The 16,964-nt window shown below is 42.3% G+C and overlaps 1 protein-coding gene across 2 annotated transcripts in view; it reads right to left on the minus strand.

Moving 5' to 3' along the window:
* The window catches only part of LOC118386584 (glutamate receptor ionotropic, kainate 2-like), a 212,647-nt gene that overhangs the window by 168,468 nt on the left and 27,215 nt on the right, over nt 1-16,964 (minus strand). For both annotated transcript variants that reach the window (XM_052523418.1, XM_052523417.1), the window contains exon 2: nt 4,071-4,238. In XM_052523418.1, the coding sequence (XP_052379378.1) occupies nt 4,071-4,238 (168 nt within the window). The remainder of the gene's footprint in view (nt 1-4,070; nt 4,239-16,964) is intronic.

Genomic DNA, 16,964 nt, shown 5'->3' on the forward strand with positions numbered 1-16,964 from the left:
CATCAGCAAAATATTTCTCAACAGCTAAACAGAGTCATTCTCAATAAATGTCTCTTCCCACATTTCACAGTCACCCTTATTTTTTTGTCACAATCTCCCACAAACAAATAAAGAAACATAAATAACTACTCCCAGAGATACTCAGAATTAACAATTCTAATAACAGATTTAGCTGTCCTACTATCACAACCTGTATCATTTAGACCACCCTCTTGCAATTATTCATGATAACTTTTTTTCATGGTAGATGAATAATCATTCATTAATAAACACGTGAGCCTTACTCAATCTATCATAATTCATGTGAAGTCTTCCAATCACAACTTTGATCCCTACCGCCATATGCTCCCACCACACCAGGCTAAACTGTAACAGATCCACTGCAGGACTGAACGGTTCCGTTACAGCACCATCCCAGCCATGGTTTGCGTGCTGAACAGTTGACAATCAACATAATTTTTGCCTATATATGTTGTTTATTGTATTTTAATACGATCAATTGTACTCACAATTCAGCATTTGGCTGCCATTTGTCCTACAATGTTCTGTTGAAAAAACTGAAAAAGAAACTCTCCCTCTCTCTCTCCCTCCCCCTCCACACACACATTCAATCCCCCTCTCTCTCCCCCCTCCACACACACATTCAATCCCCCCCTCTCTCTCTCTCTCTCCCCCCTCCACACACACATTCAATCCCCCTCTCTCTCCCCACACATCCACACACACATTCAATCCCCCCTCTCTCTCTCCCCTCCACACACACATTCAATCCCTCTCTCTCTCTCTCTCTCTCTCTCTCTCTCTCTCTCTCTCTCTCTCTCTCTCTCAATTCAATCCCCCCTCACACACACATTCAATCCCCTTTATTTGCATGACGTAACAATGTCCATATTGCCAAAGCTTATTTTGGATATTTACAATATAAAAAATAAATAAAAATGAGAATCTAAATTGTCAACGGGACAACAGTAACAACAATGACCAAGTGTCAAAAATAACCATAGGGGCAGCAGGGTAGCCTAGTGGTTAGAGCATTGGACTAGTAACCGAAAGGTTGCAAGTTCAAATCCCTGAGCTGACAAGGTACAAATTCTGTCGTTCTGCCCTTGAACAGGCAGTTAACCCACTGTTCCTAGGCTGTCATTGAAAATAAGAATTTGTTCTTAACTGACTTGCCTAGTTAATTAAATAAAGGTAAAATAAAAAATATATATAAAAAACATTCAACAGTAATAATAAGTACACAGTAGAGGACATGTGCATCTGTGTCTCTGTGTCTCTGTTCTTAAAGATCGGTGTTATGAGTCCTTGATTCCAGATGTCAGGGAAATAACCTACACTCAGGATCAAATTAAACAGTTTTAATATAGCCAATTCAAATTTTGCACTAGTGAGTTTGAGCATCTCATTTAGGATGCCATCAGGTCCACATGCCTTATAAATTTGAGAGCCTGAAGTTTCTTATAGAGCTCCTGGTCAGTAATTGGGGAGTCCAGTGGATTTTGATAGTCTTTTATAGCTTTTTCTAATCCATTCAACTTCTCATGAATTTGGCGTTGTTCTGCGTTTGTGTCAATTTGAACGGTGTTGTAGAGGGTTTTAAAATGGCTTGTCCATATGTCACCATTTTGTATCGCTAATTCCTTGTTTAGATTTTTTTTTTTTTTTTCCAAATTTGCCAGAAGTGTGTGTTTATGGACTCCTCAATTAGTGTCAGCTGCTTGCTGTTGTACTGTGCTTTTTTGGTTCTGAGTGTACGTTTATAGAGTTTTAAAGTCTCACAGTAATGAAGGCGTAATTCACCATTATTTGGGTCTCTGTGCTTTTGGTTGGATAGTGTTCTAAGTTTATTCCTTATAATTTAAAAATCTGCACCAAACCAGTTGTCATCTGTGGTCTTTTTTGTTTTGTTTTTTATCAATTTCAATTGTGCTTCTTTTGCCGTTTGCCTGAATATATACAGTAGTTGATGTTTTGTACTGCCAGATTGATGCCTTCTTTACTGTGAGTGAATGTGTTATCCAGAAAGTTATCTAAGCATGTTTGGATATTTGGGTTCCAGGTTGCTTTCTGGTATTCTTCTGTGTTGTTTTGGGCCCATCTGTATGACTTTCTGATGTTGTACAGCTTACTGGGCTGTGAATGTGTGGTTGTTTCCATGTCTGTTCTTTTGAGGAACAACATAATTTGGCTGTGATCAGACAGAGGTGTTAGTGGCCTGACAGTGAATGAGCTGAGAGAGAAAGGGTCCAATGGCTGTGATCATATTGTACTGTGACCAAGAGGTGAGCAGTAGGTGAATCTCCCCAAAGAGTCCCCCTGTAACCTACCATTGACAAAGTACAGACCCAGGCTTCTACAGAGCTGCAAAAGATCCCTTCCGTTTTTGTTGACGGTGCTGTCACTGTTGTTTCTATGGGGGAGATTAAGACAGTTCGAGACACTATGGCCTGTAATAAAGCTGTCACTGTTGTTTCTATGGGGGAGATTAAGACAGTTCGAGACACTATGGCCTGTAATAAAGCTGTCACTGTTGTTTCTATGGGGGAGATTAAGACAGTTCGAGACACTATGGCCTGTAATAAAGCTGTCACTGTTGTTTCTATGGGGGAGATTAAGACAGTTCGAGACACTATGGCCTGTAATAAAGCTGTCACTGTTGTTTCTATGGGGGAGATTAAGACAGTTCGAGACACTATGGCCTGTAATAAAGCTGTCACTGTTGTTTCTATGGGGGAGATTAAGACAGTTCGAGACACTATGGCCTGTAATAAAGCTGTCACTGTTGTTTCTATGGGGGAGATTAAGACAGTTCGAGACACTATGGCCTGTAATAAAGCTGTCACTGTTGTTTCTATGGGGAGATTAAGACAGTTCGAGACACTATGGCCTGTAATAAAGCTGTCACTGTTGTTTCTATGGGGGAGATTAAGACAGTTCGAGACACTATGGCCTGTAATAAAGCTGTCACTGTTGTTTCTATGGGGGAGATTAAGACAGTTCGAGACACTATGGCCTGTAATAAAGCTGTCACTGTTGTTTCTATGGGGAGATTAAGACAGTTCGAGACACTATGGCCTGTAATAAAGCTGTCACTGTTGTTTCTATGGGGGAGATTAAGACAGTTAGAGACACTATGGCCTGTAATAAAGCTGTCACTGTTGTTTCTATGGGGGAGATTAAGACAGTTAGAGACACTATGGCCTGTAATAAAGCTGTCACTGTTGTTTCTATGGGGGAGATGAAGACAGTTAGAGACACTATGGCCTGTAATAAAGCTGTCACTGTTGTTTCTATGGGGAGATTAAGACAGTTAGAGACACTATGGCCTGTAATAAAGCTGTCACTGTTGTTTCTATGGGGGAGATTAAGACAGTTAGAGACACTATGGCCTGTAATAAAGCTGTCACTGTTGTTTCTATGGGGGAGATTAAGACAGTTCGAGACACTATGGCCTGTAATAAAGCTGTCACTGTTGTTTCTATGGGGGAGATTAAGACAGTTCGAGACACTATGGCCTGTAATAAAGCTGTCACTGTTGTTTCTATGGGGGAGATTAAGACAGTTAGAGACACTATGGCCTGTAATAAAGCTGTCCCATCGTGTGCTCGTTAGATCTCTGTTCCTGTGCAAGCATTTGCGTCTCTCTCTCTCTCTCTCCCCACACACACACATTCAACCCCCCTCTCTCTCTCTCTCTCTCTCTCTCTCTCTCTCTCTCTCTCTCTCTCTCTCTCTCTCTCTCTCTCTCTCTCTCTCTCTCTCTCTCTCTCTCAGTCCTGGATTCTGTGCGCACTTTAGTTATGGAATTGTCCCAAAAATTCAAACCCCGCCCATCTGACACTCCTTGCAGGCTCAAACGCCCACTCAGAATTTATTTTAAGCTAAGGGTGTATTCACTAGCAACCAAACAGAAGCAAACGGCTATGACGGGGAGGGACTAACCTGAACATGTCCAATAAGAAAGGCTTGTTTTCTTTGATAATAGTTTCCCGATGCAAAACATTATGCTACGGTGTGCACTAATGAACACACCCCAGGTCTGCTTCCTTTCCTCCTCAGCCAATCACCTTTTCTGGAGGCCTCAAAGCTGTCAAAGATGTTTATTCTCTGGATGTCATATGTGAGTGTGGTGTTGGGCAGCAGGGTGCGGTTCCTGTTGATTGTGTTCAAGGCAAATTTAAAGGCGAGTTCTTCTGCTCCCGACGGGCCGCTTTCGATGGATTCAAATATTCCTCCTAAAGGATAAAAGAACAACAAGGTTAAATCTCAATTTCCTCCTCCCATAATTACAATGGATTTTCCTCCAACACAACATGTGTGACATTGAAGTGTGGGGAGGTGATGGATATTACGAAGGCTATTATAGCTGTGCATATTCTTTCCCAGGACATTGACAACGGTTATTTTCTCAGCTCCCTTCATGTCCTTTCCTATTAAACAACGGTGTCATAATCGACATGCGTTAATTGATATGAGCAGTGGAAAGAGAGCAAGCTTTATTATGGTGTTTTGGACTGTCAACTGAGAAGAGCTGCATTTGCATTCACTTACTGGTCTGTGTAATTAACAACGATTAGAGGGGACCGGAGGTGAGTTAAGGGGTCATGACACCCTCTCTCTCCCTTCTAGTGCAGACACCTTATCAGGGAGGTTCAGTTTGTAGACCGTGGACGTTAACGGTTAGCACTACCACAAAGCCCAAGGATCCTTCCACCCACACCGTCCAAACCTCTCAGTGAAGTGCAGTTACCATGGCGATTGGAGGTCTCTCTCTCTCTCTCTCTCTCTCTCTCTCTCTCTCTCTCTCTCTCTCTCTCTCTCAGTAGTGAACTAAGCCCCTTTGAACTTTTTAATTACTTACAATCTCCATGATTGGAAAATGCTGTCCAGAATCATGAACCGAATTGACAGCGACTAATGTATAGTATTGAAAGGACTCTAAAATCGATTACAGATAAGGTTAGTATGTAGTAGTAGTTTAACATCCAAATACCTCAATAAATAATCCATAGACCTCCTAATAATCCCAATAACATACATGTATTAGATGACAGTACCATCAACGACAAACTTTTATGTAAACTCTCCTCAAAATTCAAAGTCCACCATTCAACAAAGAAATAGCCTACCACTGAGAATGGACTTTGACTACATCTGACTAGATCTGTTCTGCACCACCCAAAAGCTTTACTCGAGAATTCAAATTGAATGACTAAATGGGGAGGATGAATGAAACTCAAGGAAACATTTTCAGATGCATCATTCCAGAATTCAGGAGCCCAAAGTTTCTTCCCCATAGCTATGTTTCCTGGGCGAGCTGAGAGTTTGACATGATCCAAGCTGAAAAGAGTTTCACTGAGCATTAAAGCTGGTTTATTGATTCAATTATAGCAGAGGAGAGAGAGAGATAGTGAGTGAGAGGAAGAATGAGAGAGGGAGTGAGGGAGAGAGCAAATGAAAGAGGACCAAAGCCCACTGTCCCAGACCCTCTGCAAAGGGAGAAAGGAGAGAGAGACGGAGAGAAAGTGTGATGAGAGAAAGAGTGAGAGACCAAAGGAAGAGAGCATAGGAAGATGGGAAGGGAAGGAGTGAGGAGGACAGATAGAGGGAGAGGGAGAACAAAGAGAAGACCTAGCAGTGGCAGGAGCAAAAACAATGACCGAGAGAAGAAGAAACAGGCTTTACCAGCTAAAGGCTTCATCGATAATTGTCATCACCATGCACAATTCTTCTGTGGATTGAACATCACAATAGTCATGCCTCATTTACAAATGCTTAACCGACACATCAGACTGCAAGCTATTTCATCACTGAGAGAGGTGATCTCAGAAAGCTACAGTAATTAACGAGAACAGAGTCCTGCATGGAGTTACAACACCATGCTATGCCCCTTCAAATTGAGTTGACCTACTCAGGGAGTCCCAAAATGAGTGCTTCCTGCACTGTACTATAGTTCATGCCAGGGAAAAAGCTATGCATGAAGGGCAAAAGCAATTGCTACAGTCTCTTTAACAGAGACTTGGAGAGGGCGTTATAATTACGGTTGCAAAGGGTCGGAAACTTTCGGCTAACTTTCCGGAATTGTTCCGTAAAATTTCCATGGGAAGTTAAGCCCTGGAATTTGGGGAATTTTGCTTATTCCTAAAAACAGTTTGCATATGACGGTTAACTTTAAAAATATATATTTTGGTTAAACTATCCGCAATTCTATGGAATTGCAACCCTCTGCATGCACAGTGCATTCTTCCATCACATGTGCAGATGATTCTCAAGATCTGGTACAATAATGAGATGCTATTGAGCCCGCACTACTACATGGTCTGAGCCAAGGACTACATGCTTTCTGGTTTTGATTACAATACAGGGTGGGGGGAATATATTTTATTCGTGATTTGTTGTTAACTAGTAAATAGTTCGATCAGAAGCCCCGTCGAGGGCTTATGTGGAACCTGAAAGGCTTATTCTGCTGTCCCCATGAGAGAATCTATGGGGAGAAACCTTTTTGTTTCCAGGTAGAACCCGTTCCATGTAAAAGGGTTCTTTCTACTCCCTCTCATGCTACAAAGACTAAGGATGCATGAATTAATTACCATGATAATTATTTTGGCTGTGGTTTAAAGGAATCTACTTCCATGAAAGGAATTTGATAGAGCACCATTTCTAAATCCAGGCAGTTCCTGGAATTATATATGTTTATGTTTCACAGAATGGTGTATGATTCAAACAGCACGGACAGAACTGGTGTGAAATACTAATTGAAGCGGAAAAGATTGAATGTAAAAATGGACTTCTGTTTCAAAACCACAAATTCTCTTTAATGAAAAGTACTAATGCAACAGATGCATTTTTGTCCCCTTAATATGTGTTAGGTTAAGGTCTTATATAGACTGAATAGCTGCAACGTTGTCACGTCTCCGACCGAAGGTGGCTCCCCTTCCCGTTCGGGTGGCGCTCGGCGGTCGTCGTCGCCGGCCTACTAGCTGCCACTGATTATTTCCTCCCCCTCCTTATGTGTTTATTGAGTACACCTGTTTTGAGTTGGGTATAATTAGTGAGGCTTTATTAGTCAGCCGGCCTGCCTGGTTCTTTGTGCGGGATTAATTATTGTGATCTTCTGTTCTGTAGTAGAGGAACGTGTTTGTTCCTGGTCGTGTATTTTGGGTGTGAGCACCCTGTGTTACGTTTTGTGCATTAAAGAGCACAGCATCGCACTCTCTGTCCCCTGCGTCTGACTCCACACCCACGACACCCGGAGCGTTACAAACGTAAGCGAATGGTTAATTGTCCTCGTATGAAACAGAATACAATTAGCTGGATCCACTCAAGGATAAGCTTGTGTTGTGAGGATGGGAGAGATGGGCTTCAGAGAGGTTGGCATGGCAATTGCCTCTGTTTCTGCGACCATGGCGAGGAGATATCACCCTTTTGGGAGTCTACGAAGTTCATTCGCTGAAGGAGGGCCGTTACGAGTGGCATGGAGGGATGGTCTGTCTCAGAGACTAATGGGTAAGTGGTACAGATGTGAGACAGCCGTGTATCGAGCGCCATGGCAACAGCCGAGAAACCCTGTCGCTAGGGTTGGTAGGCTGGTGGCACAGGTACACCCAGTCACTCAGCTACAGCTCCAAGTCTCTGCAAAGTCAATGAATAGCCTTCTCCTGTAGGTGTTTGTTTTATCCAGGTGGGAAAGGGCAGTGTGGAGGGTAATAGAGATTGCATCGTCGGTGGATTTTTTGGTGCGGTATGCAAATTGGAGTGTGTCTACGGTTTCTGGGATAATGGTGTTGATGTGAGCCATGATCAGCCTTTCAAAGCACTTCATGGCTACGGATGTGAGTGCTATGGGTTGGTAGTCATTTAGGCAGTTTACCTTGGTGTTCTTGGGCACAGGGACTACGGTGGTCTGGTTGAAACATGTTGGTATTACAGACTCGGTCAGGAACAGGTTGAAAATATCAATAAAGATACTTGCCAGTTGGTCAGCACATGCTCTGAGTACACGTCCTAGTAATCCGTCTGGCCCTGCGACCTTGTGAATGTTATGGGCGGCAGGTAGTCTAGTGGTTAGAGCATTGGACTAGTAACCTGAAGGTTGCAAGATCAAATCCCCAAGCTGACAAGGTAAAAATCTGTCGTTCTACCCCTGAACAAGGCAGTTAATCCACTGTTCCTAGGTTGTCATTGAAAATAAGAATTTGTTCTTAACTGACATGCCTAGTTTAAAAAAAAATGTTGACCTGTTTGAAGGTCTTACTTTAGTCGGCTACGGAGAGTGCGATCACACAGTCATCTGGAACAGCTGATGCTCTCATGCATGCTTCAGTGTTGCTTGCCTCGAAGCGAGCATAGAAGTGATTTATCTCATCTGGTAGGCTTGTGTCGTAGTTAACTGCTCATTAGAACCTGCTGAGTGATCATGTTTAATATGCATATGCAGGCACTGAAATGAAGTCACTCCACAACATTTTGGTATAGAAGTCAGTGTGCCGAATACAACAGGAGTAGAACGTGAAAATGTACAGTGCCATAAGAGAAGTGTGTTAATATAGTCAAGCTTAATCAATAAGTGCATCGATGATGTCGTCCCCACAGTGACCGTACTATAAATACCCCAACCACAGACCATGGATTACAGGCAACATCCACACGGAGTTAATGGTCTAGAGCTGCCACTCTCAAGGAGTGGGACTCTAACCGGGAAGCTTATAAGAAATCCCTCTATGCCCTCCGACGGACCATCAAACAGGCAAGCGTCAATACAGGACTACACCGCTCTGACGCCCCTGGATGTGGCATGGCTTGCAAACCATTACAGACTACAAAGGGAAGCAAAGCCGAGAGTGTGCCCAGTGACACGAGCCTACCAGATGAGTTAAACTACTTCTATGCTCGCTTCAGAGGTAAATAACACTAAAACATGCATGAGAGCACCAGCTGTTCTGGAAGACAGCGTGATCATGCTCTCCGCAGCCGTCGGAGTAAGACCTTTAAACAGGTCAACATTCACAAGGCCGCAGGGCCAGACGGATTACCATGATGGGTACTGTGAGCATGCCCTGACCAACTGGAAAGTGTCTTCACTGAAATGTTCAACCTCTCCCTGTCCGAGTCTGTAATACCAACAAGTTTTAAGCAGACCACCAATTCCAGGGGCATTGTCCCTGTGCCCAAGAACACTATGGTAACATCCCTAAAAGACTACCAACCCATAGCACCCACGAATAAGAAATAAAAGTAGCCATGAAGTTCTTTGAAAAGCTGGTCATGGCTCACATCAGCACCATTATCCCAGAATCCCTAGAACCACTCCAATTTGTATTACTTAAAAGTGACTAACAGTTCCACAGATGATGCAATCTCTATTTGACTCCACACTTCCCTTTCCCACCTGGACAAAAGGAACACCTACTGTATGTGAGAATGCTATTAATTGATTACAGCTCAGCATTCAACACCATAGTGCCCTCAAAGATCATCACTAAGCTAAGGACCCGGGGACTTAACACCTCCCTCTACAACTGGTCCTGGACTTCCTGACGGGCCTTTACCCCCAGGTGGTAAGAGTAGGTAACAACACATCTGCCACGCTGATCCTCAACACAGGGGCCCTCAGGTGTGCGTGCTCAGTCCCGTTCACTCATGACTGCACGGCCAGGCACAACTCCAGCACCATTATTAAGTTTGCCGATGACACAACAGTGGTAGGCCTGATCACCGACAACGATGAGACAGCCAATAGGGAGGAGGTCAGAGACCTGGCAGTGTGGTGCCAGGATAACAACCTCTCCATCAATGTGATCAAAACAAAGGAGATGATTGTGGACTACAGGAAAAAGAGGACCGAGCACTCCCCCATTCTCATCGACGGGGCTGTCGTGGAACAGGTTGAGAGGACCCACATCACTAACAAACTAACACCAACAAACAAGCACACCAAGACAGTCATGAAGAGGGCACGACAAAATCTAATCCCCCCCAGGACACTGAGAATATTTGGCATGGGTCCTCAGATCCTCAAAAGTTTCTACAGCTGCACCATCAAGAACATGACTGATTGCATCACTGCCTAGTATTGCAACTGATCAGCCTCCGACGGCAAGGCACTACAGAGGGTAGGGCGTGATGGCCCAGTACATCACTGGGGTAAAGCTTCCTGCCAACCAGAACCTCCTTACCAGGTGATGTCAGAGGAAGCTCCTAAAAATGGTCAAATACTCCAGCCACCGTAGTCATAGACTGTTCTCTATGCTACCGCATGGCAAGCGGTACCGGAGCGCCAAGTCTAGGTCCAAGAGGCTTCTAAACAGCTTCTTCCACCAAGCCATAAGACTCCTGAACATCTAATCAAATGGCTACCCAGACTATTTACATTCCCCCCTTTTACACCGCTGCTACTCTCTGTTGTTATCATCTATGCATAGTCACTTTAATAACTCTACCTACATGTGCATATTACTTCAATTACCTTGACTAACCGGTGCCCCCGCACATTGACTCTGTACCCCTGTATATAGTCTCACTATTGTTATTTTACTGCTGCTTTTTAATTACTTTTTACTTTTATTTCTCATTCTTATTCTTATTGTTTTTTAACTGCATTGTTGGTTAGGCACATCCAAGGGGCGTCAGCATTTCACTGTATGTTCTACTGCCTGTTGAATTCGGCGCATGTGACTAATACAATTTGATTTGATATATGTTAAAGACATGTTTCATGAATACATGAAAGTTTAAATGATCTCAAGTTAGGATTATGTCCACATTAACCATTTTTAATTCCTTCTAAGTGTCAACTATACGTGTGAAAATGCCCCCTGGAATTGATTATCTGCAATTAACTATTGGGTCATAGATCCTAATCGACATTAAAATCCAACATTTTGGACTGCAAAACCAGAGCCCTCAGATTTTAGTCATCCCCATCACCATTACTGTTCACCTTATCTAATAATTATCACTCTAGTCAAGATGGAGACTACACTACAGTAATCTCTTCCCTTGCTGCTGGCCGTTGATTCCTCCGAAGCCCAGATGTGAATATTAAACAAACTTCCTCCCGAGTTAATGGTTGACCTTTGGCTCCGACTCTGCGATGAAAGCAAAAGTCTACTTTTACAGTCACTTTATGTAATCTTAACAATGGACCAGAGTATGATAAATGACCCATTTTGATAAGAGTCTGAACGAGAGAGCGATGGAGAGTGAGAGGGGGGTGAAGGAATGAGTCCGAGGGGAGGGAGATAGCGATACATTCCCCTGCCACACACACTGGCCTAATTTGTGACGGATATTGTAGTTTTCTTCCTGACAGGGTGAAATATTCTGACACACTGTAAGATTGCGAGGAACGAGCTTTGTGACACAGCACTATTTAAATGGAGTTAGCCACTAGGGAGGGTTAACCATTTCTCCATTAGTCTTTCATTTGGTCCATCTACAAAAAGAGTCTTGGAATAAGGGTGATGATCTTGGACCAGGTACTCCTGTACATATAATTTTAATCATTACATTCTAAAAGGCAAAAACTTTTAGCACACTCTACCTTGCATAGTGCCACTCCATTTTTTACAAGAATTGGCAGGACTATTTCACTGGAAGACAGCAAACCATTTAATCTTTGCTTGTTAGCAGGAATTAGGAGGATATAATTATGGTCAGATTTGACAAATGGATGGCAAGAGAGAGCTTGTATGCATCTCTGTGTGCGGAGTAAAGGTGGTCCAATGTTTTCCCTCTGATAGAAATTTGGTAAGCACAAATTAAGTTTCCCTGCATTAAAGTCCACGGCCGCTAGGAGCGCCCTTCTGGGTGAGTGTTTTCCTGTTTTCCTGTATGGTGGAATACAGCTCGTTGAGTGCGGTTTTACTGCCAGCATCAGTCTGTGTTGGTATGTAGACAGCTACGAAAAGTACAGATGAAACCTCTTTAAATTTTGGGATAAAAAACGTTCCCGTTTTAACCTCTTAAGCGCACCCGACACGCAGGCGTGCCATCTAGCCATCTGGAAATGCAAATGCGCTACGCTAAATGCTAATAGCACTCGTTAAAACGCAAACGTTCATTAAAACACACATGCACGGTACTGAATTAAAGCTGCACTCGTTGTGAATCCAGCCAACAAGTCAGATTTTAAAAATGCTTTTCGGCGAAAGCATGAGAAGCTATTATCTGATAGCATGCAACACCCCAAAAGACCCGCAGGGGACGTAAACAAAATAATTAGCATAGCCGGCGCAACACAAAACGCAGAAATAAAATATTAAACATTCATTACCTTTGACGATCTTCTTTGTTGGCACTCCTAGATGTCACATAAACATCACTATTGAGTATTTTTTTGATTAAATCGGTCCATATATAGCCTAGATATCGATCTATGAAGACTGTGTGATAAACGGAAAAAAATAGCGTCTTATAGCGTAACGTCATTTTTTTAAATTAAAAAAGTTGACGATAAACTTTCACAAAACACTTCGAAATACTTTTGTAATCCAACTTTAGGTATTAGTAAACATTATTAATCTATCAAATTGATCATGGGCGACGTGTATTCAATAGCTCCACGTCTTAAAATCATGGTCGGAAATTTCTCTGCCAAAACATCCTGTAGGAGACCGGAAGGAATGGGCTCTCTTACTCGTTTGACCAAGAAACAAAGCCCAGGCAATTGACAAGACTGGTGACATCGTGTGGAAGCTGTAGGACTTGCAATCTTAGCCCCATGTAATTTGGTTTCCCATAGACAATACATGCAAGTGGCGCATGGATATTTTTCCCACTTTTCGGTGATCAGTTTTTCTTGCGCTTTTCGATTAAACACAGGCTCTGTTATAGTCACAGCCGTGATTTAACAATTTTTAGAAACGTCAGAGTGTTTTCTATCCACACATACTAATCATATGCACATACTATATTCCTGGCATGAGTAGCAGGACTCTGAAATGTTGCGCGATTTTTAACAGAATGTTCGAAAAAGTAGGGGGTAGGCTTAACAGGTTTAAACAAGATATTTTGTCACGAAAAGATGCTCGACTATGCATGTAATTGACAGCTTTGGAAAGAAAAAACTCTGACGTTTCCAAAACTGCAAAGATATTATCTGTGACTGCCCCAGAACTAATGCTACAGGTGAAACCAAGATGAAGTTTCATACAGGAAATGCCCCAGATTCTGAAGGCGCTGTGTTCCAATGTCTCCTTATATTGCTGTGAATGCGCCAGGAATGAGCCTGCCCTTTCAGTCGTTTCTCCAAGGTGTCTGCAGCATTGTGACGTATTTGTAGGCATATCATTGGAAGATTGACCATAAGAGACTACATTCACCAGGTGTCCGCCCGGTGTCCTGTGTCGAAATTATTGCGTAATCTCTAGGTCCATCCGCGTTCCATTTCTTCAGAAGAGAAAGTCAACTGCCACGAAGGATTTATCATCGATAGATATGTGAAAAACACCTTGAGGGTTGATTCTAAACATCGTTTGCCATGTTTCTTTCGATATTATGGAGTTAATTTGGAAAAAAGTTCGCATTTAATGACTTTATTTTTCCTTACCCAAACGTGATGAAGAAAACGGAGCGATTTGTCAACACAAATAATATTTTTGTAAAAACTGAACATTTGCTATCTAACTGAGAGTCTCATTGAAAACATCTGAAGTTCTTCAAAGGTAAATGATTTTATTTGAATGCTTTTCTGGTTTTTGTGAAAATGTTGCATGCTGAATGCCAGGCATAATCCTATGCTAGGCTATCAATACTGTTACACAAATGCTTGTTTAGCTATGGTTCAAAAGCATATTTTGAAAATCTGAGATGACAGTGTTGTTAACAAAAGGCTACGCTTGAGAGCAAATAGATTTATTTAAATTCATTTGCGATTTTCATGAATAGTTAATGTTGCGTTATTCTAATGAGCTTGCGGATAGATTTACACAATCCTGGATACAGGTTTTTTTCGTAGCTTAACGTGATGCAGAAAACGGAGCGATTTGTCCTAAACAAATAATCTTTCAGGAAAAACTGAACATTTGCTATCTAACTGAGAGTCTCCTCATTGAACACATCCGAAGTTCTTCAAAGGTAAATTATTTTATTTTAATGCTTTTTTGGTTTTTGTGAAACTGTTGCCTGCTGAATGCTAACACTAAATGCTATGCTAAATGCTATGCTAAATGCTACGCTAGCTATCAATACTGTTACACAAATGCTTGTTTTGCTATGGTTGAGAAGCATATTTTGAAAATCTGAGATGACATTGTTGTTAACAAAAGGCTAAGCTTGAGAGCTAGCATATTGATTTAATTTCATTTGCGATTTTCATGAATAGTTAACGTTGCGTTATGGTAATGGAGTTGAGGCTGTAGTCACGATCCCGAATCCGGGATGGCTCGACGCAAGAAGTTAATCTAAATATTTTTAAAGTCATCTATTTACGACCACAAACTGATGCTGGCACTAAGACCGCAATCAACGAGCTGTATAAGGCCATGAGCAAACCAGAAAAATACTCATCCAGAAGCGGCACTCCTAGTGGCCGGGGACTTTAATGCAGGCAAACTTAAATCTGTTTGTAACTAATTTCCACCAGCATGTCACATGTTCAACCAGAGGGAAAAAACTCTAAACAACCTTTACTCCACACACACAGATGCAAACAAAGCTCTCCCTCACCCTCCGTTTGGCAAATTTGATCATAATTATATCCTCGTTATTATTATTTTATTGTGTTACTTTTTATGAAATGTTTTTCTTAATTTATTTAGTAAACATTAATAATTTCACGCTACAGCTGTTCGGCGCATGTTACAAATAACATTTGATTTGATTTGTAATGCGCGAGACACTCTCCTCTCCCCCATATACTCAATAGAAAAATGGGTTCTGATCATAAAAATGCAAAGGTTGCCTGTAAACCTAGAAAGAGCACATTTTACATTGTCACCTTCCTTTAAAACATCCTATTTTTGGGTCCGATAAAACCATGATTTTGGTCAAACTGTATTATCCTCATGATAAATATGAGAATAATAAAAGTGTCTCCCCTGTTCCTGTGCCCTCGCTGGGGCCTGCTGTTGTAATGAGCAAGACACTCTCCTCTCCCCCCATGTACTCAAGAGAAAAAATGCTTTCTGATCGTACAGTGGTTCCTCCTTTAAAATGTCTGTCATACTGCGGTTTTCATGTTAACCTGAGCGTTGATGACTGTAATTGTGCTGCTGGAAACAATTTAATTATGCTTTTTTGTTGACGTTTACTGACACCAGCCATATTCAACTGGGTGTTGAGCGCTTGGAAATTCATTATTCTGCGCTCTGGTACACTCATACAAGAGTGCTCTGAAATTGGAGGAAATAGCCAGGACGAAAGCTCCCAAATGTCCATTGAGAACGCACAACGAAAATACCATTTAGCTAAGCCAAGAATGACGGGAATAATCAAGTCAATAAACGTTGGGTAGTTAGATAGCCTATAGTTAATATAGCGTCAGGTTTGGTGTATAACTACTAACGTTAGGTAGATAGCTAACATACCGGTACATACTGCTGTAATGATATGATATGTGGTACGTAAGGACAGAGTAGCAAACAAATTGTCAGCCAACATAACGTGTAAGGTCATTACTTTATTCCATTGAGTAGCAAGCTACTGCGGGGACAAGCTCTATCGATTCTGTGGTTTGAAGATGCTTTTGGTGCACAGTCGATAGCACGCTGGACTTCGGGCAAGAAGGTTGAGGGTTCGAAACCTGCTCCCTGCTTGCTTCATTTGAAGTCGTGCACAATTGAGTTTGAGTTTATTTTACAGGGACAGTGCACATTAATCAACGTTTCAGTAAAAGTGCCGGTTTTAGCCAGCTGGCTAATTTTCAACCCCAGTCCCTGGGCAGGTTATTAAAAACAATTACAATATAGACAATCATTGAGCAGTGAGCACACGCAGAGCAACATAGGACAAGCAAGACATAGCATGCAGACAGGGAAACATAGGACAAGCAAGATGTAGCACACAGACAGAGCGCCATAGGACAAGCAAGATATAGCAGCCAGACAGAGCAACTTAGGACAAGCAAGACATAGCATGCAGACAGAGCAACATAGGACAAGCAAGACGTAGCATACGAACAGAGCAACATAGGACAAGCAAGATATAGCATGCAGACAGACCGCCATAGGACAAGCAAGATATTGCATGCAGACAGAGCGCCATAGGACAAGCAAGATATAGCAGCCAGACAGAGCAACTTAGGACAAGCAAGACATAGCATGCAGACAGAGCAACATAGGACAAGCAAGACGTAGCATACGAACAGAGCAACATAGGACAAGCAAGATATAGCATGCAGACAGACCGCCATAGGACAAGCAAGATATTGCATGCAGACAGAGCGCCATAGGACAAGCAAGATATAGCAGCCAGACAGAGCAACTTAGGACAAGCAAGACATAGCATGCAGACAGAGCAACATAGGACAAGCAAGACGTAGCATACGAACAGAGCAACATAGGACAAGCAAGATATAGCATGCAGACAGACCGCCATAGGACAAGCAAGATATTGCATGCAGACAGAGAAACATAGGACAAGCAAGACATAGCATGCAGACAGACCGCCATAGGACAAGCAAGATATTGCATGCAGACAGAGAAACATAGGACAAGCAAGACATAGCATGCGGACAAGCAAGACGTAGCATACAGACAGAGCAACATAGGACAAGCAAGATATAGCATGCAGACAGAGAAACATTGGACAAGCAAGACATAGCATGCAGACAGACCGCCATAGGACAAGCAAGATATTGCATGCAGACAGAGAAACATAGGACAAGCAAGACATAGCATGCGGACAAGCAAGACGTAGCATACTGACAGAGCAACATAGGACAAGCAAGATATAGCATGCAGACAGAGAAACATTGGACAAGCAAGATATAGCATGCAGACAGAGAAACATACGACAAAAAG

Source organism: Oncorhynchus keta, chromosome 8 (assembly GCF_023373465.1).
Source record: "Oncorhynchus keta strain PuntledgeMale-10-30-2019 chromosome 8, Oket_V2, whole genome shotgun sequence".
Lineage (NCBI taxonomy): Eukaryota > Metazoa > Chordata > Actinopteri > Salmoniformes > Salmonidae > Oncorhynchus > Oncorhynchus keta.